At 40.9% G+C, this 22584-nt stretch overlaps 1 protein-coding gene across 1 annotated transcript in view; it reads right to left on the bottom strand.

The window, feature by feature from the left end:
• The window catches only part of PI4KA (phosphatidylinositol 4-kinase alpha), a 91028-nt gene that overhangs the window by 51072 nt on the left and 17372 nt on the right, over positions 1-22584 (bottom strand). Inside the window, exons 10-19 of the mRNA XM_065417907.1 lie at positions 22223-22319; positions 21001-21192; positions 19430-19530; positions 18145-18274; positions 15954-16086; positions 13798-13893; positions 12803-12986; positions 12158-12261; positions 9258-9426; positions 4396-4446 (exon numbers count right to left, since the gene is read on the bottom strand). Coding sequence (XP_065273979.1) covers positions 4396-4446; positions 9258-9426; positions 12158-12261; positions 12803-12986; positions 13798-13893; positions 15954-16086; positions 18145-18274; positions 19430-19530; positions 21001-21192; positions 22223-22319 — 1257 coding nt within the window. The remainder of the gene's footprint in view (positions 1-4395; positions 4447-9257; positions 9427-12157; positions 12262-12802; positions 12987-13797; positions 13894-15953; positions 16087-18144; positions 18275-19429; positions 19531-21000; positions 21193-22222; positions 22320-22584) is intronic.

Genomic DNA, 22584 nt, shown 5'->3' with positions numbered 1-22584 from the left:
TTATACAAAATCTAAATGTTTTCAATATTAAACTTTCCTTTGCATATTTTCTTTGGTAGCATAAGAGAAAACAAACAATAGTACTTTTATGGATTTACAAGTCTTTAATGAAGTCTTTAAAATGCAATTTGTTGTTGATCCTGTTTTGCTTTTATTCAATATGTGTCATTTTGAATTTTGTGCCCAACCATAAATGAAGCTGTTTAAACATTAAAGTAAATGAAAAATACCTATTGTATAGGAAATAGCATGGTGAAGAGCTGATCTCAAATAATTATTCAACTCAATAAATAGTTTTTCCCTTTTCAATATTCCTACTTCATATACAGTCCTTGTTCAAGAGGTTTTTTGCGCACACATACTTTTTGAGTGTTAAAAAGCTTTGCCACAGAAAACATCAAAGAATAAATGCAAGTATGGGAAGGTTATCTTATTCTTCACAAATGTGGAACACATATTAAAGAATATAATCAAATCAAGAAGTTAAAAGAAACCTTTGGCAATCAAGAATGAGGTTGTCAAAGACTACGTTAGTTGGAAACAAAGTTCTAAAAGTTATTTTTGAGGCCAAGACCAATTCCTGTAACCAGGGAAAGAGGACAAACAGAAAAGCAAATGTAGCTGCAGCTCAGAACTCATGATCTTTATGCATTGTGCAAGAAAATCAAATATTTGCTTCTGCACCCATAATGTAACCATTAACTCTTGCTACAGCTTCTGACACTAATTTATTTTACTCCATATAAAGGTCACATTGGTTAAGAAATATGCAGTATACATCAAGTATTCAAATCAAATGCATTTGATCAACCAACATGTGAAACAGAAAATAGTCCCTTGCAGTATGTCACAAATGAAAGAGACCATTTTTGTACATTTTTAAAGGCCTGATCTTACTCCCTTTGAAGTCAATGCCAAAATTCCCATTGATTTCAATAAGAGATGGAGCAGGACCTGAAAGGGCAAAGCAACACAGCAGTCACCACTGGATTACAGGCCTCAAATAGGACTACAATTAGTCATTTAAAAGTTGCTCTGTTTTTGAGCAAGCTATCTTTTGTAGCAATAGCTTCCAAATTAGTAGGGGCCCAAGATATTTATGTAAATGTTCCAGTAACCTCTAGATCGAGCCTTTATAATTATGGATGAATTCAGTGGGAGCTGATGTTGGGTGCTCAGCACTTTTGAAAGTCAGGCAGGTGCTGAAAGACAGATTTAGGAGCCTAATTTTAGGCTCTTATTTTTGGAAATCTGAGCCAAGAAGTTTGTAAAGCCAGGTAGGGTTGCCAGGCATCCAGTCTTCAACCAGAACGCCCGGTCGAAAAGGGACCGTGGCAGCTCCGGTCGGCGGCGCAGTGGGGGCCTGGGACTAAGGCAGGCTCCCTGCCTGCCCTGGCTCCATGCAGCTCCCGGAAGTGTCTGCCAGGTCCCTGCAGTCCCTCGGCACATTGGTGGCCATGGCGGCCAGGGAGGCTCCACACACGGACTCCACCACGAGTGTCGGCTCCACAGCTCCCATTGGCCAGGAACCGCAACCAATAGGAGCTGTGGGGGCAGCGCCTGCAGGCGCGATGGCAGTGCGTCAAGTCTCTCTGACTGCCCACATGCCTAGGGCCAAAAGGACCTCATGGCCGCTTCCTGTGAGCCGTGGTAAACGCCACCGGGATCCCACATCCTGAACCCCCTCCCTCACCCGAACCCCCTGCCCCAGCCCGGAGTCCCCTCCTGCACCCCAACCCCCTCATCCCTGGCCCCACCCCAGAGCCCACACCCCCAGCCGGAGCCCGCACCCCAACCCCCTGCCGCAGCCAGGAGCCCTCTCCCCTGAACCCCTCATTTCTGGCTCCACTCGGAGCCTGCACCCCCAGCCCAGAGACTTCACCGCCCTGCACTCCAACCCCCTACCCCAGCCCAGTGAAAATGAGTGAGGGTGGGAGAGAGTGAGCGAGGGAGGGAGGGGGGATGGGATCTTGGAGAAGGGGCGGGGCAGGGGTGTTCGGTTTTGTGCGATTAGAAAGTTGGCAACCCTAATGCCAGGACAATAGCAAATGTGTCATCATGTGTTAGAGCTGCAACAACTAGTCGTAGCAGCACCGTTCTCCAAATATACCTCTACCTCGATATAACGCGACCCGATATAACACGAATTCAGATATAATGCGGTAAAGCAGTCCTCTGGGGGGGCGGGGCTGCGCACTCCAGTGGATCAAAGCAAATTCAATATAACGCGGTTTCACCTATAATGCGGTAAGATTTTTTGGCTCCCGAAGACCAGGGCCGGTGCATCCACTAGGCAAACTAGGCAGCCGCCTAGGGCGCCAAGATTTGAGGGCGCCAAAAAGCAGTGTCCAAAATGTCGGGGATGCTCACCTGACGCCGGCTAAATGTGTAACCCTCTTCCCGCCGCTGTGCGAGAGGGCGCTGCGGCTTTGATCAGCTCCGGCCGGCCAGGGGTGCTGCGCTGCCCCCTGCTGCTCTGGCTCGTCCCCAGGGCCCCGCCCCTGCTCAGCCCTGCCCTGCCCCCACTCCCTGAGCACTGCAGCAGGGCCGGGGCTGCACTCACCGGCGGCGTGAAGTGCAGAGACCCGGCCCCAGCCGTGCCGCTGGTGAGTGCTGGGGGGCGGTTCCCCCCTTCCCCCAAAGCCAGCCCCAACCCCACAGAAGCCGGGCCCCCCCCCGCTCTCGCCTCCCCCTGCGTAGGGCCCCAGAATATCTAGGGACGGCCCTGATACCCGCCACCCTGCCCTCAGACAGCCCACACCCCCTGCCCTGCCTCCAGCCAGCCCCTGCAGCACTCCTGTATCCGAAGCCAGCCAGCCCCACACCCCCATCTCCAGCCAACCCCGCATCCCCTGCCCTGCCCGAAGCCAGCCAGCCCCACACCCCCGTCTCCAGCCAACCCCTGCCGCACCCCCGTGCCTGAAGCCAGCCAGCCCCACACCCCATCTCCAGCCAATGCTGCCGCACCCCTGTGCCCGAAGCCAGCCAGCCCCACCCCCACCCCCACCCCGTCTCCAGCCAACCCCGCACCCCATCTCCAACCAGCTCCGCATCCCCTGCCCTGCTCGAAGCCAGCCAACCCCTGCCGCACCCCCTGCCCCAAGCCAGCCAGCCCCACACCCTGTCAGGTTATTCATTTATTTTCATTAAATATGTAGTCTAAATAATGAAATTAATAAATTTTCAAGACAAATATATATTAATTCTAATGAACAATGCCATATTATGCAGTATTCATTTTTGAAAGTTTATAATAAGCAATGCTCTGGGGGGAGGGGTGGGGTTGGGAGGCGCAAGGTGGAAGTTTCGCCTAGGGCGCAAAATATCCTTGCACCGGCCCTGCCGAGGACAGCGTTATATCGAGGTGGAGGTGTGTATTTGACACGATTCCCCTTTTTTCTCACTAACTGTATAAAATACACTTGCCACAGAGAATTCAACAACAGGAGAGGGGAAGGCAATCACAGCCATTTCTGGTACTCCCTTGAATCTGTCCATTAGCGTATTAAGGCTCAGATTTTGAGTTAGACACCCAACTCCTCCCACTGCTGTTTAATCTCAGCCTAGACTATTAAATGTCACAGAACCATAGAATACCAGGGTTGGAAGGGACCTCAGGAGGTCATCTAGTCCAACCCCCTGCTCAAAGCAGGACCTAATCCCCAACTAAATCAAATTTGCTGCTGTTCACCTAGAAAAGCCATGAATCAATTCTGTCTTTGGCTGGACTACTTGTTGGACTTGGTTTCGAAGTTGTTCTGGCTCGGAAAATCCTCTCCGTCTGAGAGGGCAAACTGTATATACGCACCCCTATTTTGCACTAGTTTAGTCTTTTGTTTATAATTGTCTTCAAACCTCAGCACACTTGAACATTTCATAAAATGTGTATATCACAAAAGCTAATTAATATCCACAGAAGATATGGAGTCTTTCCTCTCTCCTTTATTATAATTAATCTGCTTTACAGACTCTCTGTTATGCTGCCTTCTGGAATTTATTTTTAACTAATTTTTCTAATAACTTTTGTTTTTCAGTCCTCTCCCCAGGCACTGTTTTTTTCCAGTTACATACCTCTTACTACATTGGCTGCCAAGTATTAGTCAGTATAATATCCCCTGTGGTATTATTTGGATCACAAATCTCTTGCACTCATGACTAACAATAGAGCCTCTCTCTGAATAAGAAAAGATTAGCGGCTTTAAGAGAGATGTCATGATCAAACAAATGCCCATTTGTTTTTAACTTCTAGCAAGTAAGAAGTTATAACATGTATTTGTCTTTCATGGCTACTTATCAGTCCCATCTGCCACCCGTCCCCTCCCCGCCCCCCCACAGATACTTGAGCTTTTGGGGAAATGATCATTCAGCTTGCAAACGAACACTATGAACACTCACCACAGCAATAACAGGAATAAGCACTCCCAGGTTCCCTGCGCTACTGGAGGCCTGAAAAAGAAGAGAGGTTTTAAAAGATGTGAAAATGTTAAAGAAACACAAAGCAATTTGAAGTAATATTTACTACAAAGCTCACTTCCAATGGCTTACGTTCTTTAGCTACTTGTATCCATATTGATGCATCTGTACATCGCAGACCACAGCCCTGAGCCTACAAAACCACTGTGTCACCCAACCCGAGCACCACTGAAACCAGTGGGCTGTGCATAGCCACAGGGCTCAAGTCTACATGAATCGCTTATGCGGTTCCAAACAGGGACAACGTCTGCCCACGTGGAGCCAGCAGCAGGATCAGGCTCTAGAACTTAACAATATGCACCACTTTTCCCCCTCAGGGTGTTACTGTTGTTAAGGAACACACTATTTTTTAATCAAATGGATGAGCTGAGGGGCCTTCTTCCATAGACACAGCACTGTTATAATTACAAATCAAACATCACGCTTTCAAGTCGGGAGAAAAACATACATTAATTATCATCTCTATTCCGAAACATCCAGAAACTGAAAAGTCTCCTATTACTCTACACGCCTGAAGCTAGCTGTCAAATATTTGCAGAAATCAGATTTTACTTTTGAACTAAAGCCAAGATTATGAATCTGTAAAGGATAAGGAATTTAGGGGACTCACTCCAACAGAAAACACTGCCCATCCAACTTAATCATAACAAGTTAATTTCATTTTCTAACAACAACACCAATTTTGCCTGGCTGCAAAATCTGCTGACAACTAGCTAATTTTGAAATTAAGCAAAAAGAATCAATGCAAAGTGGTTTAACAGACAGGTAAACAGATCTGGAATAATAACAGGCCTGTTAAGAAGCACAGGAGACTTGACAAACAACAAAACATTAAAGCCCTGACAATGCTATAAAAAAAGTGAGAATTCTGCTTTTAAAACCATTGCTAAATATAGAAATGGTTAAGCAACACAGTTTGGACCCAGCATGGACAGGGCCTAATTTAGTATAAATTACTTTTTAAAACATTCAAGGGTAAGAAGTTACAGTCTTAAGAATGATTTTCAAAATCATTTTGAGCAGATTATTCCCTGAACACTGGGGTCAAGATTGTACTAGAACCCAAACCATTTAATATTTTTAAAATAAAGGAATGTTGTTCTCTAGCACAGATGAAGCTTAAAGTGGATTTGCCAGGGGTGTGAATTCAGCTCAGATATTAGTTCCTGGGAGGTGGAACATGGGAGAGAGACAGAAATTGCTGGGTTATCACTGAGATGGGGATGATGAAATCCAGTATAAAGGTGTTATTTTAGAACAGAGTTATATTTATAAGCATCACAGTCACTTATCTGTGAGACCAGAATCTAAAAATCCTGGACATAGGCAGGATTTTCCATGATGGCATTCACTGGGTTTGCTGAAACAAACAAACTGTGAATTGATCTTGTTTCCCTCATAAGAGCTGAGTGGGACCCCAGATTAGAGACTCTTATCCTTATGAAACAAGTAACCCAGCAGCTTTACTGAGTTGGTCAGTGACATAAAAGGCATTTACTGGTTACAGATGCAGTTTATCTTCAAAGCAAACAGAGCTTCTATTCATTTCAAAGAGATTTGCCAAGAGAGTTCACCAATCCCATAAATGGATAAGAAAGGAACTTTGCACTATTAAAATTTGAAGAGTGTGTGTGGGAGGTGGGTGTGTGTTGTGTTGGGGATATTAAAAAGAGAAAAACAACTCTTACTGTACTGCTAGCACAGCTTTAGGTATAATTTTAGTCACAAACATTGCACTAATTTAAATGGAATATAGACATGCACACACACGGTATGGAAAGAAATTCAACTTTTCACAGTAATTTTTCCTTTTTTTTTATTACAAAACATCTGGGAGGTTTGAGTGTCTGGAATAGCCATATAAAATCACAAATGGTTAAGTGTTAGTTCATCCCCGATAAGCAAAATGTTCAATTAACTTCACTCTTCATTCTTGAGCAGTGAATGTGATTGTCTATAATCAAAAGCAGGATTTCTCCCTCCTTCCCCTCCCGTCCCCAAAATGAAGGTGTTGAAATTCAGTTCAGAGCCAAACCAAATTTACAACTTGTAATATATTTGTATATCCTTCCATTCATTTGAAGAGAAACACTGTTCTCATTTATTGTTCCTTGTTTTCACACTTAGAGGTATAAGTTAACACTGTAAATAGTACCTAGCTGTCATGACAATAAACTCTTAATATGTCAATAAGTGCCTGATCCTGAGTGGTGTCAGTTTGATTTCAGTGGGACTTACTGGAGCACAGCACTTTAGGAACAGGCCATAAGTGATGTAAATTGTATTCACCTCACCTTTGGAAATCTATCCTGTAAATACTAGATGAGATTGTAAAACAATCAGGAAAGTCTTGTTAGGATAGAGTATTAAAAAAAAAAATTTAAATTTACATATGTTTAAAAATATCTATTTTAAGGTCTTTAGGAACTACGCCTAAATTAAAATATTGCAGCTATTAATAAGAGTCAGTTGCTGAACTGACTTACAGTCTACAATCCTTTCATATCATAACACAGATTTAATAAATTATAGGCCGAATCTTGTATTCCTTGCACTACCAGAACTCACTGAAGTAAATGGGAGTTCTGGAGCAATAAAACACAGACTATGGGCTGCTACAGCAGAAAAATGTGAAAGAAAACAGCATACAGCAGGGAAAAGTAATTAAAATGGCTTATTGGGTTCCTCTTCTCAGGAAAATGTACATTTTTCAGGGTGGAAAATTGTCCAGCTGGATTAAAAGGAAGCGAATCCACTAGAAATTGAAAATTAAGAAATTAGGGAATATTAACATTGAGAAGAACAGAACTAAAGGAAGGCTGTGTGCAGTCTAAATCTGTTTTATCACTTGGAATCATATTTTGCTTTCATTCCTAAACCACTAGAAATTTCTGCGAGAAAGCAAAGAAATCAGCGGGAGACACAAATTCTGCGCATGCACAGTGGTGCAGAATTCCCCCAGGAGTAATTTAGCTTAAATCACTTAGCTTAAACTTGTTCCTATCCCTAAACAAACTGCTCTTAAACCAAAATAAAAGAGTGTCCGCACAGGGGTTTGCACCAATTTAACTTAACCGGTTTGAGGATAACAGGTAGTTTGTGCATAGACAAGATCTTAAAATACAACAGAGCACTTACTTGAAAGCTGGAGATCCGGATTCTAACATAAGCATTAACCTCTCATTTTAATTTTATTAGCAATATAATGCCCCCTGGAAAACAGCTCACTGAATTTTTTCACATTCATTCCCAACACCAAAGAAAACCAGCACTCCCACTCTACTTTTCTGTTAGAGATCACTGACACCACCAGTCAATTAACATTTCTGATTTCCCAACAATGTCAAACACTTCTTTTCCTGTGTCACCTTGCACTCTCAGAATGTAAATCAGGTGTGCTAATTTGCTACCTCTCCCCCTATTTCCCCCCCCACACACACACACACACACACCAAGCCCCACACACAGTAGGGTAACATACTAGTGTAATTCCCATACCATTAGAGAGAATACAATGATCACAAGGATTTGTAGATATGAACACATACAGCTGGAGATTACATTTAACAAGGTAAGAATTTGTACTGCACATGTCAGAACTGCTCAGTTTTGCTTTGCAGTTCTTACACTCGCAATGCAGATGAGATTGCACTTCTAATCAGCAAAGCATTATGGTTTCTCTATCATCCGAAGAAGTGGGCTGTAGCCCACGAAAGCTTATGCTCAAATAAATGTGTTAGTCTCTAAGGTGCCACAAGGACTCCTGTTCTTTTTGCGGATACAGACTAACATGGGTGCTACTCTGAAACCTATCATTCATGTGAGAACATCCCTGTAAGTTTCTCTAACAACCAATTCCAATTAATGCTTATTCAGTCAGGGTAACCCGAACTGATCTCACTACATCTGTAATTCACACCATGCTGGTCCGTTCTATGTAGTCTATTGTAAATTTAGTTATGTAGGCCTCTATCAACTCTAATATTGGAAAATCCACATGTGTAATCACAACAGTAGTTATTCAGAATAAGTCAACATATGAGGTAGCTGAGATTAGAACTGCAAGTTTATAACACTTCACTATTTCTTAGGAAGTGGTAATAGCAGGAGCCTAGAAGTCAGGACTTCCTGTTTCTGTTTCCAGCTCTGTCACCAGTCTGCTGTGTGCCTTAGACAATTCACTTAATATCTACCATGTCTATGGGTATGTCTTTACTACCTGCCGGATCGGCAGGCAGCGATCGATCCAGCAGGGATCGATTTATCGCATCTAGTCTAGACGCGATAAATCGACCCTCGAGCGCTCTCCCTTCGACTCCTGTACTCCAGCTTGGCGAGAGGCGCAGGCAGAGTCGACGGGAGAGCGGCAGCAGTCAACTCATCGAGGTGAAGACACCACGGTAAGTCGAGCTAAGTACGTCGACTTCAGCTATGTTATTCACGTAGCTGAAGTTGCGTAACTTAGATCGATCCCCCCCGACGCCCTCCAAGTGTAGACCAGGGCTCAATTAACCTATCTGGAAAATGGGTATACCGCTACTAATTACCTAAGCTTACAGATACTATATGAGGTTTAATTGATATGTGAAAGGTTATGTAGGCTCTGTATTATTAATAGGCACCAACACACACACATCCATTTCTCATTTGTTTCAGTAGTTAAACGTGCAATTTTTAAGTATATACGCTTGGTTCAGAGGAGATCAGAATAAGAAGTTTCCATTAGCCATATCAATGCAAAGAGGTACTGAACTAAACCCCACACATTTTATACCATTCCTTACCTTTAGTGCTGGCCCCTTTTCACTTGCTCTCTCACTGGCTCTCTTTCCTTCCAGTCCAAGCTGTACAAACAGTTCCAGCAAATTCATTAGTAATTCATCCACAAGGTGTTCTCCCTGAATGTTAGCAGCTATGTTAGCCAAGGCATTAATGACAGCTAAGGAACAGTGTCTGACAAGAAAGAAAGAGAGAAATTAGAAACAACCAACTCTTTGATGAAAAGGTTTGTATTTATTTTATAACGGTTTCTCACTAACACTGTTCAACAGCAAATCTGCATAATATTGAGAGTGGCGGGCACATTTTGTACATCGAGGATTTAGTGAGAATGGATGGCACACTGGGTTAATGCATTAGCGTTCCAATTCAAAAAGCCAATTAAATATTGCTTGAATCATAATTAAAATGCATTTAGTGGTCTCAACAACAGAGAGCAGATGGAAGCAGCACCAAAGACAGAGAGGAATGGAATAAGCTAGTTTCCACCCTGTGCGCCAACATTGGTGTGTAAAGAATGAAATGTAATGTAATTGGTGGTCTCAATTTCATCTCTAGGGAATGTTTTGTCTGTGCTGCCACCATCACCAATTCACCAGGACTAACCATTTTTGGTATGGGAAACCTAAACCTAAAACAGCAGAAAGATATTGTATTTCTGGATTGGAAAAATTGTAGGGTGGCAGAGAGATTCAAATTAACAGCTGCAATTAATTACTGGGATCCACTGGGCAGGACAGCGTGTGAAAGCCTGTATAATGAGCATGTTCCAGTAAGCTCGTTTGTAGTTATTGTCAATCCCTTGCCCTCATTAGAATTGAATTCAAGTATTTTTAAAGGTTAAAATTATAATGCAACATAACTCTGATACAAATGACCATTTCACATTCCTGAATACTTCAAAAAAAAATTAACTCCTCATATGACATGATGAATACAGCAGGAATTCTGTGCTATGCAGTTTTATACTTCAATATCTTATTCAAATAGGGCCTGATCCAACTCCCAGTGAAGTCACTGGAATATTTTCTATTAGTTGCAACAGGAATTGGACGGAGTGCCTAGTTATTAAGCATTCTTTGATAAATTATTCTTAAGGAATTCAGTACCCCTTAAGAGTACTGGGCCCAATCCAAAACCTAATGAAGCCAATGAAAATTGTTGACTTCACTGGGCTGTGGATCAGGTCTATTAAGAGGATAGCTTGCAACTACAGCTAATGCATTAGAAGTTTTTGACACCAACTAGAATTTACCAATCAATCAATCTTTTAAAGAGACAAGGGGGAGGGGTAATATATTTTACAAGCTTTCAAGCTTACAGAGAGCTCGTCTTCAGTCTGGGATACTTACTCAGAGCGTCACAGCTAAATACAAGATGGTACAGATTGTTTAGCACAAGCAGTTAACATATATTTAAAGGAATTATTTGAGGTGAAATGGCCCCTTCACACCTATTCAGTTATAGGGAAGAAAGGACGGGGAAGTGGGGAGGAAGCTGCTGTGGGAGGTTTGTTAGTGGATTACAGATTCTTGTAATAAACGATAAATTCAGTGTCTCTGTTCAGTCCATGATTTTTAGTGTCTAAAAAAAAGTGTTATGATGTTAAGCTCCCAGGCTCATCTTTTGAAAGTGTTCGATAGGTCAAATACAGAGTGATCACTTTGTGAAAAGTGTTCCCCCAAAGGTGATGTGATGTTTTGTCTTTCCAATTTCCTGTGTGAGTTCATTCGAGAGCATAGTGATTGTCTGGTTTCATTCACATAGTTGCGATTGGGGCGTTTAGCGCACGGGAGGAGGTATACCACATGTTGTGGTATGCATGTGTAGGACCCATGGATCTTGAAAGATGTGTTGATCATTGTAGCAGTGGAGATATAGCTGCAGGTTTTGCATCTGTTTTCTTGGAAAGGTCTGGGGCCGTTTTGAGTTGGTGTACTGGTCTGTGGGGGGCTTGCTTCTGATGATGAGTGTGGAGAGGTTGGAGCATTGTTTGAAGGCCAGAAGAGGGGATTCAGAAAAGATTTGTTTCAGGATGGGGTGGTAGGTGACAACTAGGGATGTGCAGTGTGTGTGTGTGGGGGGGTATTTCTGTATTGAAGCAGGTTTTCTCAGGGGCTGTTCCATGTGATCCACTTCTCTGGTGGAATGTCCTTGTTTGGTGAAGGTGGTTTTGAGTGTGTTAAGGTGTATATCCTGACTTTTTCCTTGGAATGGTGCTTAATATATGCGTTAACTACTCATGCTAAACAATTTGTTCCATCTTGGATTTAGCTCTGACACTCTGATTAAATTTCTCACATCTGAAGAAGAGCTCTGTGTAAGCATAAAAGTTTGTCTTTGTCACCAACAGAAGCTGGTCCAATAAAAGATATTACCTTACTCACCTTGTCTCTCTAATATCCTGGGACTGATAAGGCTACAAAATCTTTTGTGACAGAAGTTGGTACTGCCTGATGCTAACAGTTTCTGAAAGAGATCTAGGAGTCTCCATTATCTTTCAGTGTCAACTTCTAGCACCTTTGGACTAAGGCATCATTGCATCACTCTGAAGAAATAATTGCCAGCTGCTCAACAAGAGAAAAATAAAATCACAAGCACATTGTTCATTCTTAAATCCAGCTAATGGAAGTGAAACATACACACCAGTCGTTTTTAAATATTAAAAATGTTACTTTAAACAATACAGGAATAGGAGACTATATGAGATCTGCATACATTCAAAACACCCACCCTCTCAGAAATGGACAATTAACATTAACAAACCTCTGGAATACAACAAAGATTGAAAGAAATAAAGCTGTAATGTCTGTTGAAAAAAAGTGAAAGTGCGTAACAATGCATAAAGGAAGATGTTTGATTTAAATAGTCATGAATTCTAAGGAGGCAGTTATATCTCTGTTACCTGTATCCATGATCCTTGTGATCTTTAGTGGCAGAGTAAACAACTGAGCTTGCTTTTACACTGATTTGCTGGAATAGATTCCATACCTCCTGGTAAATATATTGCTGTAAGAAAACAAACTAAGTGGAGTACATTGAATACAATACCTGTTAAAGGAATAAACCTGTAAAAATAAATTCTATCCAACCAAATAAACGTCTTATATAGAATGCTTAAGTACCTTTAAAAATCTGGGCCTAAGTGACTTAGGAGCCTAAATCCCATTTTCAAAAAGGATTTAAGTTCCTCAGGCCTAAATAGGACCTGGGTGTCTTAAGTCACTTAGGAGCTTTTGAAAGTGTTACCTTCATATTTTTTCCTCTATGTTAATTGTTTTAGGATATATCTGTGGGAACTAAGGTTTGCTGGAGAGGCTTGGCTTTGCTAGTTACTAGTGACACTGTACAAAAAGGTACATGCAAACAAACGATTATATAAGTGTGTGTATGTTATGAAGACAGGACAAATGCTGCAATGCTGCATTTAAGGAAACACTTTTCGGGCTTAAACAAAGTTGACAGCATTACTTTAACTGAAGGAAATAAACTACAATTTAGGGGTCTCTATCGTCTGGTTTGTTCTCTTGGCCAGCTCTTCTCTCCTTACGTTTCCAGTGATAACTAAGCAGCCCAGCTGATCAATGATGAGTACGTCAAGTGGAGATGGTGGTTGGCAGAACTTCTGCTGCAGGATCTGCAAGATCGGTTCCATCACTTTGGGAGTGTCCCTAAGAGCCACTGCAATGTGCCCCAGAGCTCGAATTGTGTGGTCAGGAATCAAATGGGCTTCCCTAACAAAAACCAAACGAACAAGCCACATTCAGATAAACATCCAGAAACAATTACATATCTAGCTCTTCAAGTTGAACTACACTCTGCCTGAGAAACAATGTACACTGATGCACCCAGTAAACTGTAATATCACTTAATTTCATTTTAACCCCTTAATGCTGTTTTTCCCTTTCATTATAATCAAAAGCATACTTAGTTCAGGAAACAAAACAATTGCTTGTATAGTACCAACACTGATCGGTTAACAATTCACTATAGTAGAATCAGTAGAAAAAGATAAAAGGCTTGTCTGGAATGACTATCAATTTTTTTTTTTTTTTTTTTTTCCTAAAGAACAGTCGTGGTACAGTGGGGTAAACGTAGTGGGAGTTTCCCTTGGAGATGCCTTGTCAACTATCTTAGCCCTGACTTGGCAGACCAACCTCTCAGTAGGAGAGGGGCAATTCAGACTCCACAAGCAGTAATCAATTGTGCCAAACATTAAGTGATTGGCTTGTACAGCCCACTGAAGACTTAGCAGAGACAACCTAATTTCACTTAGTACTTCAAATAGAGTAATACTCACTGCAGACATGAAAACAGTATTTTTATCCAGTCAAGTACGTAGGCCCGTCAGTATTAAAATAAAAGGCCCAATCCCACAAAGAAATCTACACGAGCTGATCCATATTCCCACATGTAATCTTACTGATGTCCGTGGCATTTCACACAGGAGAAAAGCTCCTCATGCTTGGATGTCTTAACAGGAGTGGGTCTTAAGTTAAATTGACTGAAGACAGAAAAAGATTGGCAATATGCCTAACAACTTACTTGTCACTCTCCTGTGAGATGTACAGACGGTTAGACAAACTGGCTAGGAAAGCCTCAACAATCACTGGGTCTATAGTCAGGCCAGCTTTCAAGCACCTACAGAACATTAAACACAAAACCTGTCAGGACAGCCAAACAGCAAGAGTTATATTTTCACATCTCACTTTAGGTGAGAGTAAGAATCCAATACCAAAACCACTATACATAAAACTGATACAATCTGAATGGTGTTCAGTCAGAAAATTATTCTTATGAAAGAATATATTCACATTGGCACATATTTGGCATCCCTTAAAACATTCATGAGACCCTGGCATTCAGAAGATGCTGTTCAATTATTTCACGAGTTCAGGATTCTTTACACGTTCATGCTTATTTACATATGAAATATAAGCAAGGTGAACAAACATGATTTTTTAAAAAATTAAAATTGATTTTTTATTAAAATTAAATACATTTTTATTTTAAAAATAAACCTATTTAAAATTAAAATTGAAATTATGACAAGCTACATTAAAGCCTAAATTTAATATTATCTATTAAAATCATTTAAATAAAAAATAATATTTAACCAGTACGTTTGCTGCCAAAGTTTTAAAGAAAATCAAACGGCTGAACTGGTGGCTAAGCACCTGGAACAACAGTTGGCTGAAATGCTAAAGCAGGTTTTGACAGCGGTAGCCTCTTTGGCAGGTACGAAGAAAATATTTTCAGTTTATTCAGCTAGTTCAGTTCAATGACTAGTTCATTCAAAGTTAAGAAACCAACTGGAAGTTGAAAAAGCAAGAAAGCTTGTTTTCCTGTTCCAAGCTATAAATAAAAACAAGATGTAAGAGGGTAAGATCTACTAATATTAAAATCTTGAAGGACATGGTGACCAGAAACAATTAGCTCAATTCACTAACTACAGATAACACTTCCTTTGTCAATTAGTTTTACATGTAAAACATGTTTTGATAAACTAATCTTTTTCTTATGTAGCCAGCATGTCTGAGGTAGTTTTATTTAACTAATAAAAAAAAAAAACTTTAAAATGGTGTTTTTGTTCATTTTGTGCAATTTCCATCCAAACACAACTTAATACAAATCATGAGTAAAAACTAATTATCTTCTAGTAAATAAAGTGTCATTCATCATTTTCTAACAAAATAAAAAATGTAAACACTAAGAAGCTGAATAAATGTATGTTAAGATACATAATTGCTTAAATAAATTTGAATAGACATTGTATGCCAAAGTAAGCGTAAATGTAAATGTTATATTTATTTAAAACATGTTGATCTGCAATGGTTACCTACCAATGAGAATCAATTTCTTTTTAAAAGGAAAAGAAAAAAGTACAAATGCAGAACAAAACTGAAATCAGTTATTTCAATCAAGCTTTCCTAATTGCCAATTTAAATCATGTTTAAAATACAAGTGACAATGAACACTTCTCGGACACTCGTGTAGTTTGCAGCTGATTCCCTGCCCTCCAGTGTTTGTATCTGCAGAGCTGGAATTACCTCAACCCTCTTTCTTCCAGATGGAGACAAAAGGACTGAGGAAGGCTGTATGCAGTGTACCTTCCATGGCATTTTAAATATCCTTGACAGGTTGGCCCAGCTCACCATCCTCCCAAGCACCAGATGGTGGATGGGGAGGGAGGTAAACAAGGTCTTTTATAAGCACCCAACAGGGTTCAGGAGAAGTATCTTTTAGGAAGAGAATGGGATTAGGCTGTCCTGCTCCAGCTGGAGCCTTCCTCTCTCCATCCATCCAATCAGCAGCTACTCCAGACTGCAGGGGCAGATGGTCTAGTGTGATGGTTTAGAAAAATGGGAAGGTGGTGACTTTCCATTGCCTGAGGTTACAAGCGTTTACCAGTGCATCTGCTCCAGGAGAGCTTATTGTGCCAACCTCAGGAGGCAACAGAAGCCTACTGAGCACTCTGGAGGTCACTAGGTGGAGTTAAGGGTATATAAAGCAAGTGGCCCAGTGGCTAGACAAATACTTTCCAGCTGTACAAAAGGTAGCAGGGACCATCTAAAACACTCTGCGTTACACAGCTTCTCCGTTTAATTGATCGTAATGTTTGTCCACTTCAGTGAGAGAAGCGCCTGTGTCTTCAAACTGATATAAGTTAGTCCTTCAGTGTTTCTAAGCACAATTCTTACCTGCAGATGTTGTCTATGGCAATGTCTCGAAGCTGTTCATACATGGATGGTTGACTTTTCTTGCCGGGCATTACATTTAGAGTGGACTCCGAATGCTCATTTGTTACGCTGATTTTGATGTCATTGCCACCTACTAAGAACAGAGATGGAGCATAAGAGACAGTGTCTTTTGCTATATCTTTCCTTGAGTTATGTATACATAAGTAGAGAAATACCTGGCAAGTGAATGCAAAACAGACTAGGACACAGGTGAGAGAGAGACAGGTGCTCTGAAGAACTTTGGTACCATGTGAAGCATGGCTACCAACATGAGCTATAAATTTATTTCATTACTCAATTCACTTTCAGAAATCTCCACCCTTCTCACTTTCCATGGTTTTGAATATTGCTTTAGTATTAGCTAAAATAATTTAATTGGCCGGCTCAAAGCAGAATACTCAAATTTACCATTAGGATTTTTCAAATCAAATCTGCTGGATGTGAATAATCAGTAAACAATTTATTAAACTGATTTTACATTGCCTTACTTTTAATATTTGCATCTACCTTAGTATCTCTAACACTCTGAAATACCTTGAGCCAGATTCATTCCTGGTGCACTCTGAAGTAAAAAAAGCTACAGGAGGGATTAATTTCCCTTCGTGTGTTTCAAAGCGTGGTTTAATCTGATTCTTTAATCTAAAAGAACTATTGGGTAAAAATGAAGTCTCCTACTCAACATATCTGCTCCCTGTTCGCCTTCAAGTCCATGTTACTTATTTTTCTTGATAAAACAAGTTTTCACTCCTGTGAATACTGCATAGACAATAAGGCTATGGAAAAGCAAGCTATTCTACCTTGGGCATCATTAACAAAATTGCCATCTAAATTTTAGCTGCGGACTCTTTACTAGTTGTGGTACTGTAAGAGGCAGAAGGAGCACAGATTCACATTCAGATCCAGGGATATTCTGCAGGACTGGCAGTTAAGAAAAAAAAAAAATCAACATTCAATTTGTAATTGAAAACTTTGATATGGAAATCCTGGAGAACAAATAAAAATGGAACTCCACGTTGTCAGTGAGTCGCTTTTCCGAAAGTAATCATAGCAATATCCAATATGTAAAAAAAAAAAGAAAAAAAAAACAAGTTTATGATTAAATTTTTTGGTGGTCAGGGAACTTATGAGTCATAACATTGGCTCACTCGTCTATACACCAAACGGTCAAAGCGTGTCTTTAAATAGACTAGCATGCAGCAATGAGCATACACTTCTGCTTTCCATCTAAACTGTTTGATTTGTGGTTCTCATCCTCCCAAACCATCCCCAACTAATTGGTCTGTTTCATCCACCTAACACAGACTGAAAGCAGCCCAAGGCAACTGGCTGGCAACTCATGCTGCACATAAGTGGTGGGATTTGCTGGGGGGGGGGGGGGAGGGGAGGGAGGGGAACCTAATCTTCCTGGGTATGAAACAGAGGATGGATGGATGAACACAATTCTTTAGTTACACTTCAATCTATGCACTAACAGATGAAATTCTAAGCGTAACCAAGATGTCACAGTAATTTTCAAAAACAGGCTTAACATCTTTAGACATGACACAAAAAATAGATCATTTAGAACCAACCAAAAAAATTTACAGAAACTAGGTTATTTGACCAACATGAACACACATTTGTTGTACCTTCAATTACAATCTTGCTATTTCAAAAGTCATAATTTTCTGCTGATATATTTGTTCATAGATATATATACTGTCTCTCTCTCTCTCTCTCTCTCACACACACACACACACACACACACACACACACGCACGCTACACATTTAACACCTTGATACCATTGTGGGTCAGAGGGGACACTAACTGTTTAAGAGAATGAAAGTTACTGAAATTATAAAATATGACAGTATTAGGCAAAACTGACTTGGCAGGGTTGAGAGAGTAGGATGCAATGGACTTGTATTTCCTTATGGTTATTGCTAGCTCTGAGACATCAGGATGTATTTTTGCATGAATTTTTTTTGCATTCCCTCTCTTCCTCCAAAACAAAACAAATAAACCCAACCCACAAATAAATAACTTGGTAGAAAATGAAAAAACCTTTAAGTAAGTTGTAATAATAAAAGGAAATTTAAGAGCAAATTAATGTTGTTTGTGGTACACCACATGACTGGACCATAGATGGAGCTAATATTGCTTTCATTTACCTGTATGATACTGGCTGTGGTACTTGTAAAGTTTCACTAGCACTGGGGAAGGAATAACGAGGAAGTCCCTCAAAGACGGAGTGACAGAATGAACCACAACAGGGAACCTCTCACACAAACGACCTAGACCCTAGAAGAAAAGAATTGACACATTAGAACTTCTAACTTTCTTGTTGTATAAGCAAACCTATTTTTATTTTAACTGTGTGCTCATGGCTTTAAAAACAAAAAAAATCACTGCTGAGGGATTTGTACTCCAGTGAAAGAATGTTTCAAACCTCTGATATAAAGGATCACTCTGACAGCATGACAAGTAAGCAATTTTTTGCCCTTTTCTTCCCAGGGGTTTCTCAGAAGATAGCATCTAGTATATCAAACGAACAGGCTTCCCTGGAAGCAAAGTTATGGAATAAACACATTTTAAAGAGCCCTGAGGAGTAACATGTCTTTGCTATTCCGGTCTTGATTACAGAATGACAACTGTGGACTAGTTTTGCAAAGTGGATAAGTTTCCAACTAGAATGAGGCTGATAACACCATACTCCTTTTTCCCTTTTAAAAATGAATTTTCTACTCCAGGATAACACCACATTGATAATCCTAAAGGATCACGTACATTTATCGACAGATCATGTGCAGCATGGGCAAGTTTCTGCACACTACCCTGCCAATATGAATCAACCCTGACCTGAAAAGAGATCACCATAGCAATGAGAAGGCAGGTCAATCTCCAGGACTTTTTCCACATTGCCCTTTACACAGACTGCCAACAAAGAGGTTAATTAGTTCCAAATGTGGTAGGGCCTTTGTGAATGGGACACCTCACTTTCTAGGCTGGTTTGCGTCCGATTTAATTAATTTCACACAGGCTACTGAAGCATCATCAGATGGTCTCAGGTTTTGACCACTACCAACCTCTGTTGGATTTAAACTGGTGAACAAGAGGTGAAAGGTTTCATATCTTGACTAATCCCAGGAGCCACCCAGTCTCACTTCACTTTTTTAAATTGGTCAGGTAAAGCAAATATGAACCCAGGGTTGACAGAAATAAATGGCTGGTACAATAACCTGTTGATTGCGTCCCACAAAGAAAATCTGAGCTAAGTAGATTCTGGGAAGCACCACCTCACTGTGGTTTCGAGCCCCTAACATGCAGAGGACACTGGCAAGTAGTAATAGAACCAGAAGATGAGAAAACTGTTAAATTAGTCTGTAAACCCCCAAGCAATTTTACTAAATGATTGCTGAAATCAAAATACTCCTTTTCAATCCTTTAAAGACAGACCTGCAAGCAGCAGATCAGCAGTGGCAAGTGAGCAATGATGACTTTGCTGGAGGTCTTGGACTGCAGCTTTTCCGACAGCTTGATGCACAGGTTTTCTGCACCTTTGTTCCAAAAGAAGGAAATCAATAATAGAGCTGAAGAATGTATGTGAATTTATTAGCCTAGCTAGTACCATGTGCTTACTGAAGACCATAAAACAGGTAGGGAATTTGCTGGATCCACCTACTCCAGAGTGCAGAGACTCCGAATAATTTCAAGTATCGGAGGGGTAGCCATGTTAGTCTGGATCTGTAAAAAGCAACAGAGGGTCCTGTGGCATCTTTAAGACTAACAGAAGTATTGGGAGCATAAGCTTTCGTGGGCAGAGCATCTGACGAAGTGGGCATTCACCCACGAAAGCTTATGCTCCAATGCATCTGTTAGTCTTAAAGGTGCCACAGGACCCTCTGTTGCTTTTTACGAATAATTTCAGTTTTACAGAATGTTATCCATGGTGTTTTGATTTGGCTTGAGTGGTTTAGGAGTCTTTAAAACTTTGTTGGTAACATTTTGGTAAAAAGTTTGGGAATCTTATTAATATCTGCAATAAACAGTTCTTTCAAATATTCTGAACGGAGACAGCTACAGGTCTCAAAGACAGCTTGGGTTTGTTTGTTTTTTAATTGGATAGCCATCTACAGGTATTTAAAATATTTAAATAAATGTTTAATAGATCAGTGGGTAGAAGTTTAAATTTAAAGAAAGGAGGAAAATGTAGGTAAATATCAGGAAAAGCTTCCCGACAATGATATCTACAAAAAAGTGGAAGCATCTTGTTGAGACATTCGTCGTCTGGATGAACTAATGGGCCTTTTCCACATGATTTCTATCAGTAATTTTGCAAGATTTTTAGAAGATCTTGCATGTCCATGCCTATATTTCTGATACTGTAAAGTTATATTTAATGGCAATATATGCAGTATGTATGAGATTTAATGCAAATATCACTTTTAGGGGGATCTTTCCACTCAAGTCAGAGTATCCCACATAACACAAACATAGTATGACCTTAAGTCAGGAAAACATCCCTATTCAGAAAAGCACTTTCTTACTTTAAAAGCACGTGATTAGGTGCTTTACTGAATCAGGTCTATATTAAAAAGATATTCAGAATGATTTATAGCAACCACAGTTAACAGATTCTGCATTATGGAGATGTCAAAGCCTCTCTGTAGGCAAGGATGAATTTAGATTTGCACTTCATGGTGCAATAACATAGTGCATTCTCCCCAAACTTACACAACTTATTCTCTGAATTCAGAAAGTTCTCAGAAAATCCTTTAAGTCAGTTAACCAGCTTATGAGTTACAAGCATTTTAGAATGACCCTTGCATTTTTCTGGCAAGGTTGACTTTCTTTGGCTTTCTCTAGCAAAAAAATTCCTGAAGTTGATCATTAAATGTATTTTATGGCAAGCATCATGTAATAGAAATGATCCTTCATCAACTACTGACAATGGAGAATGAGTTGTACAAAACACTTCTGGCAAGACAAAAAGACATTCTGACAAGACAGAAGCATGTATTTTTCACCTTGCTCATCTTTCACAGCCCACACCATGAGATCCACACAGGCTGCATTAGCCTGGCAACGCAATTTCAGAGGGCTCAGTTCATTGTGTAGCCGATCTACATCATGCAGGATTTTCTGAAGCTCTGACTGGCTGCTGTTGAACTGTTCCAGCACAAAATCATGGATTTCCTTAACAAATGAGTTTGGAAGATCTGCAGGAATAAGAGGGAAAATATATTCTAGCAGAAAGAAAGTAACTGTGCCCCAGATAGCATATACATGAGATCAATCCATTTTTATATTAAATATAAAACATTATTGTAGCGGGGTGGTTACCCCGCTCCTGCCTGAGGGGTTTAAAAGAGCCCTGGCAGAGGGCTGGGGAAAGGCTGGGAGCCAAGAGCTCAGGAGTCTCTCTCTGCCTTCAGAGAGAGAAGGGCCTGGCTGCAGGGAGCTAGACAGGGTACCTGTAGTGGAGCAGGGCTGGGGAAAGGCTGAGGAGCTGGGGAGCTCCAGCCTGGATAGCCCCAGGCTGCGGCCTAGCGGAAGGCCAAGGGGTACTGGGGGTTGCAGAGGGCAGCCCAGGGCTAGGCCAAGGCAGCAGGTCCAAACCCTCCTTGCCAGTGATGAGTGGCCGATATTGCAGTCTGCCTCAGGGAGCGGGGGCTAGTTGGTGACTGGCAGTGGCCTAGTGCTGAGGCAAGGTGGGGATAGTGGGTGCGGTTCCCCTGGGAGGGGAGACCTAGCATGTGGGTACTGCCAGGGGGCAGCACCCAGAGCAAAGGGCACCGGGGTCCTGGGAGGGACACGGGGGCCGAGAAGGAGAGAACGAGGCGGATCACCAGCCTGCAGAGGGCGCTCCAGAGGCTGGTGAGCTAATTCCCTGGATGACCAGCAGGAGGCGCCGCAGGGGTGAGTCCAGACCGTCTACAATTATTCATAAAAGATTTCTTTCCAAATGAGAAGTAAAATAATTTCATAGCAAAGACCACTGGGAAATTAACAAATTGAATGCTGATTGTCCCTCTCCTTGGCAGATGACGACAACAGATTAAATAATTACATTTTATAGGGCAACTTTTATACCAAAGTGCTTCACAAACTGTATAGCATACATTCAGCACCCATGAAACACTGCACCCTTCCCAGCCACTTGGAGCACAGCATTCAATGCACACAGTGCTTTATATTCTCCCCCATCATATTACTTAGTAGAAAGTTATATTATTATAAGTACCGTACCTTTCATGTAGTACAACGTGTCTCTTAACATTTTAAACTGGGCAAGGTAAAGAGGGTCACTGAATGTTTTATAATAGAGATCTGCATTAGGACTTATCTGTAAAGGTAAAAAACAGCTGTGAGTTTCAAAAGGAAACGAAACAACATTTTCCTATGAAATAGAAAACTGAAGAACAAATAAAACCCCTTATTCAGATCAGGTAACTGTCATTTTCTATATTAGAGATGTAATTGTGATAACTGGTACTGTTTACATTATAATCACACACCACACAGAAAGGGTTTGGGTTTTGTCTGTCTTCACAGTTAATCAAGATGCCAACTCATACTGTAACAAAATTCTCTGTCTAATGAGAGACTCC

The sequence above is a fragment of the Emys orbicularis genome, chromosome 16, assembly GCF_028017835.1.
Source record: "Emys orbicularis isolate rEmyOrb1 chromosome 16, rEmyOrb1.hap1, whole genome shotgun sequence".
NCBI classification, from domain to species: Eukaryota; Metazoa; Chordata; order Testudines; family Emydidae; genus Emys; species Emys orbicularis.
This window is presented reverse-complemented; position numbering and strand designations above follow the sequence as displayed.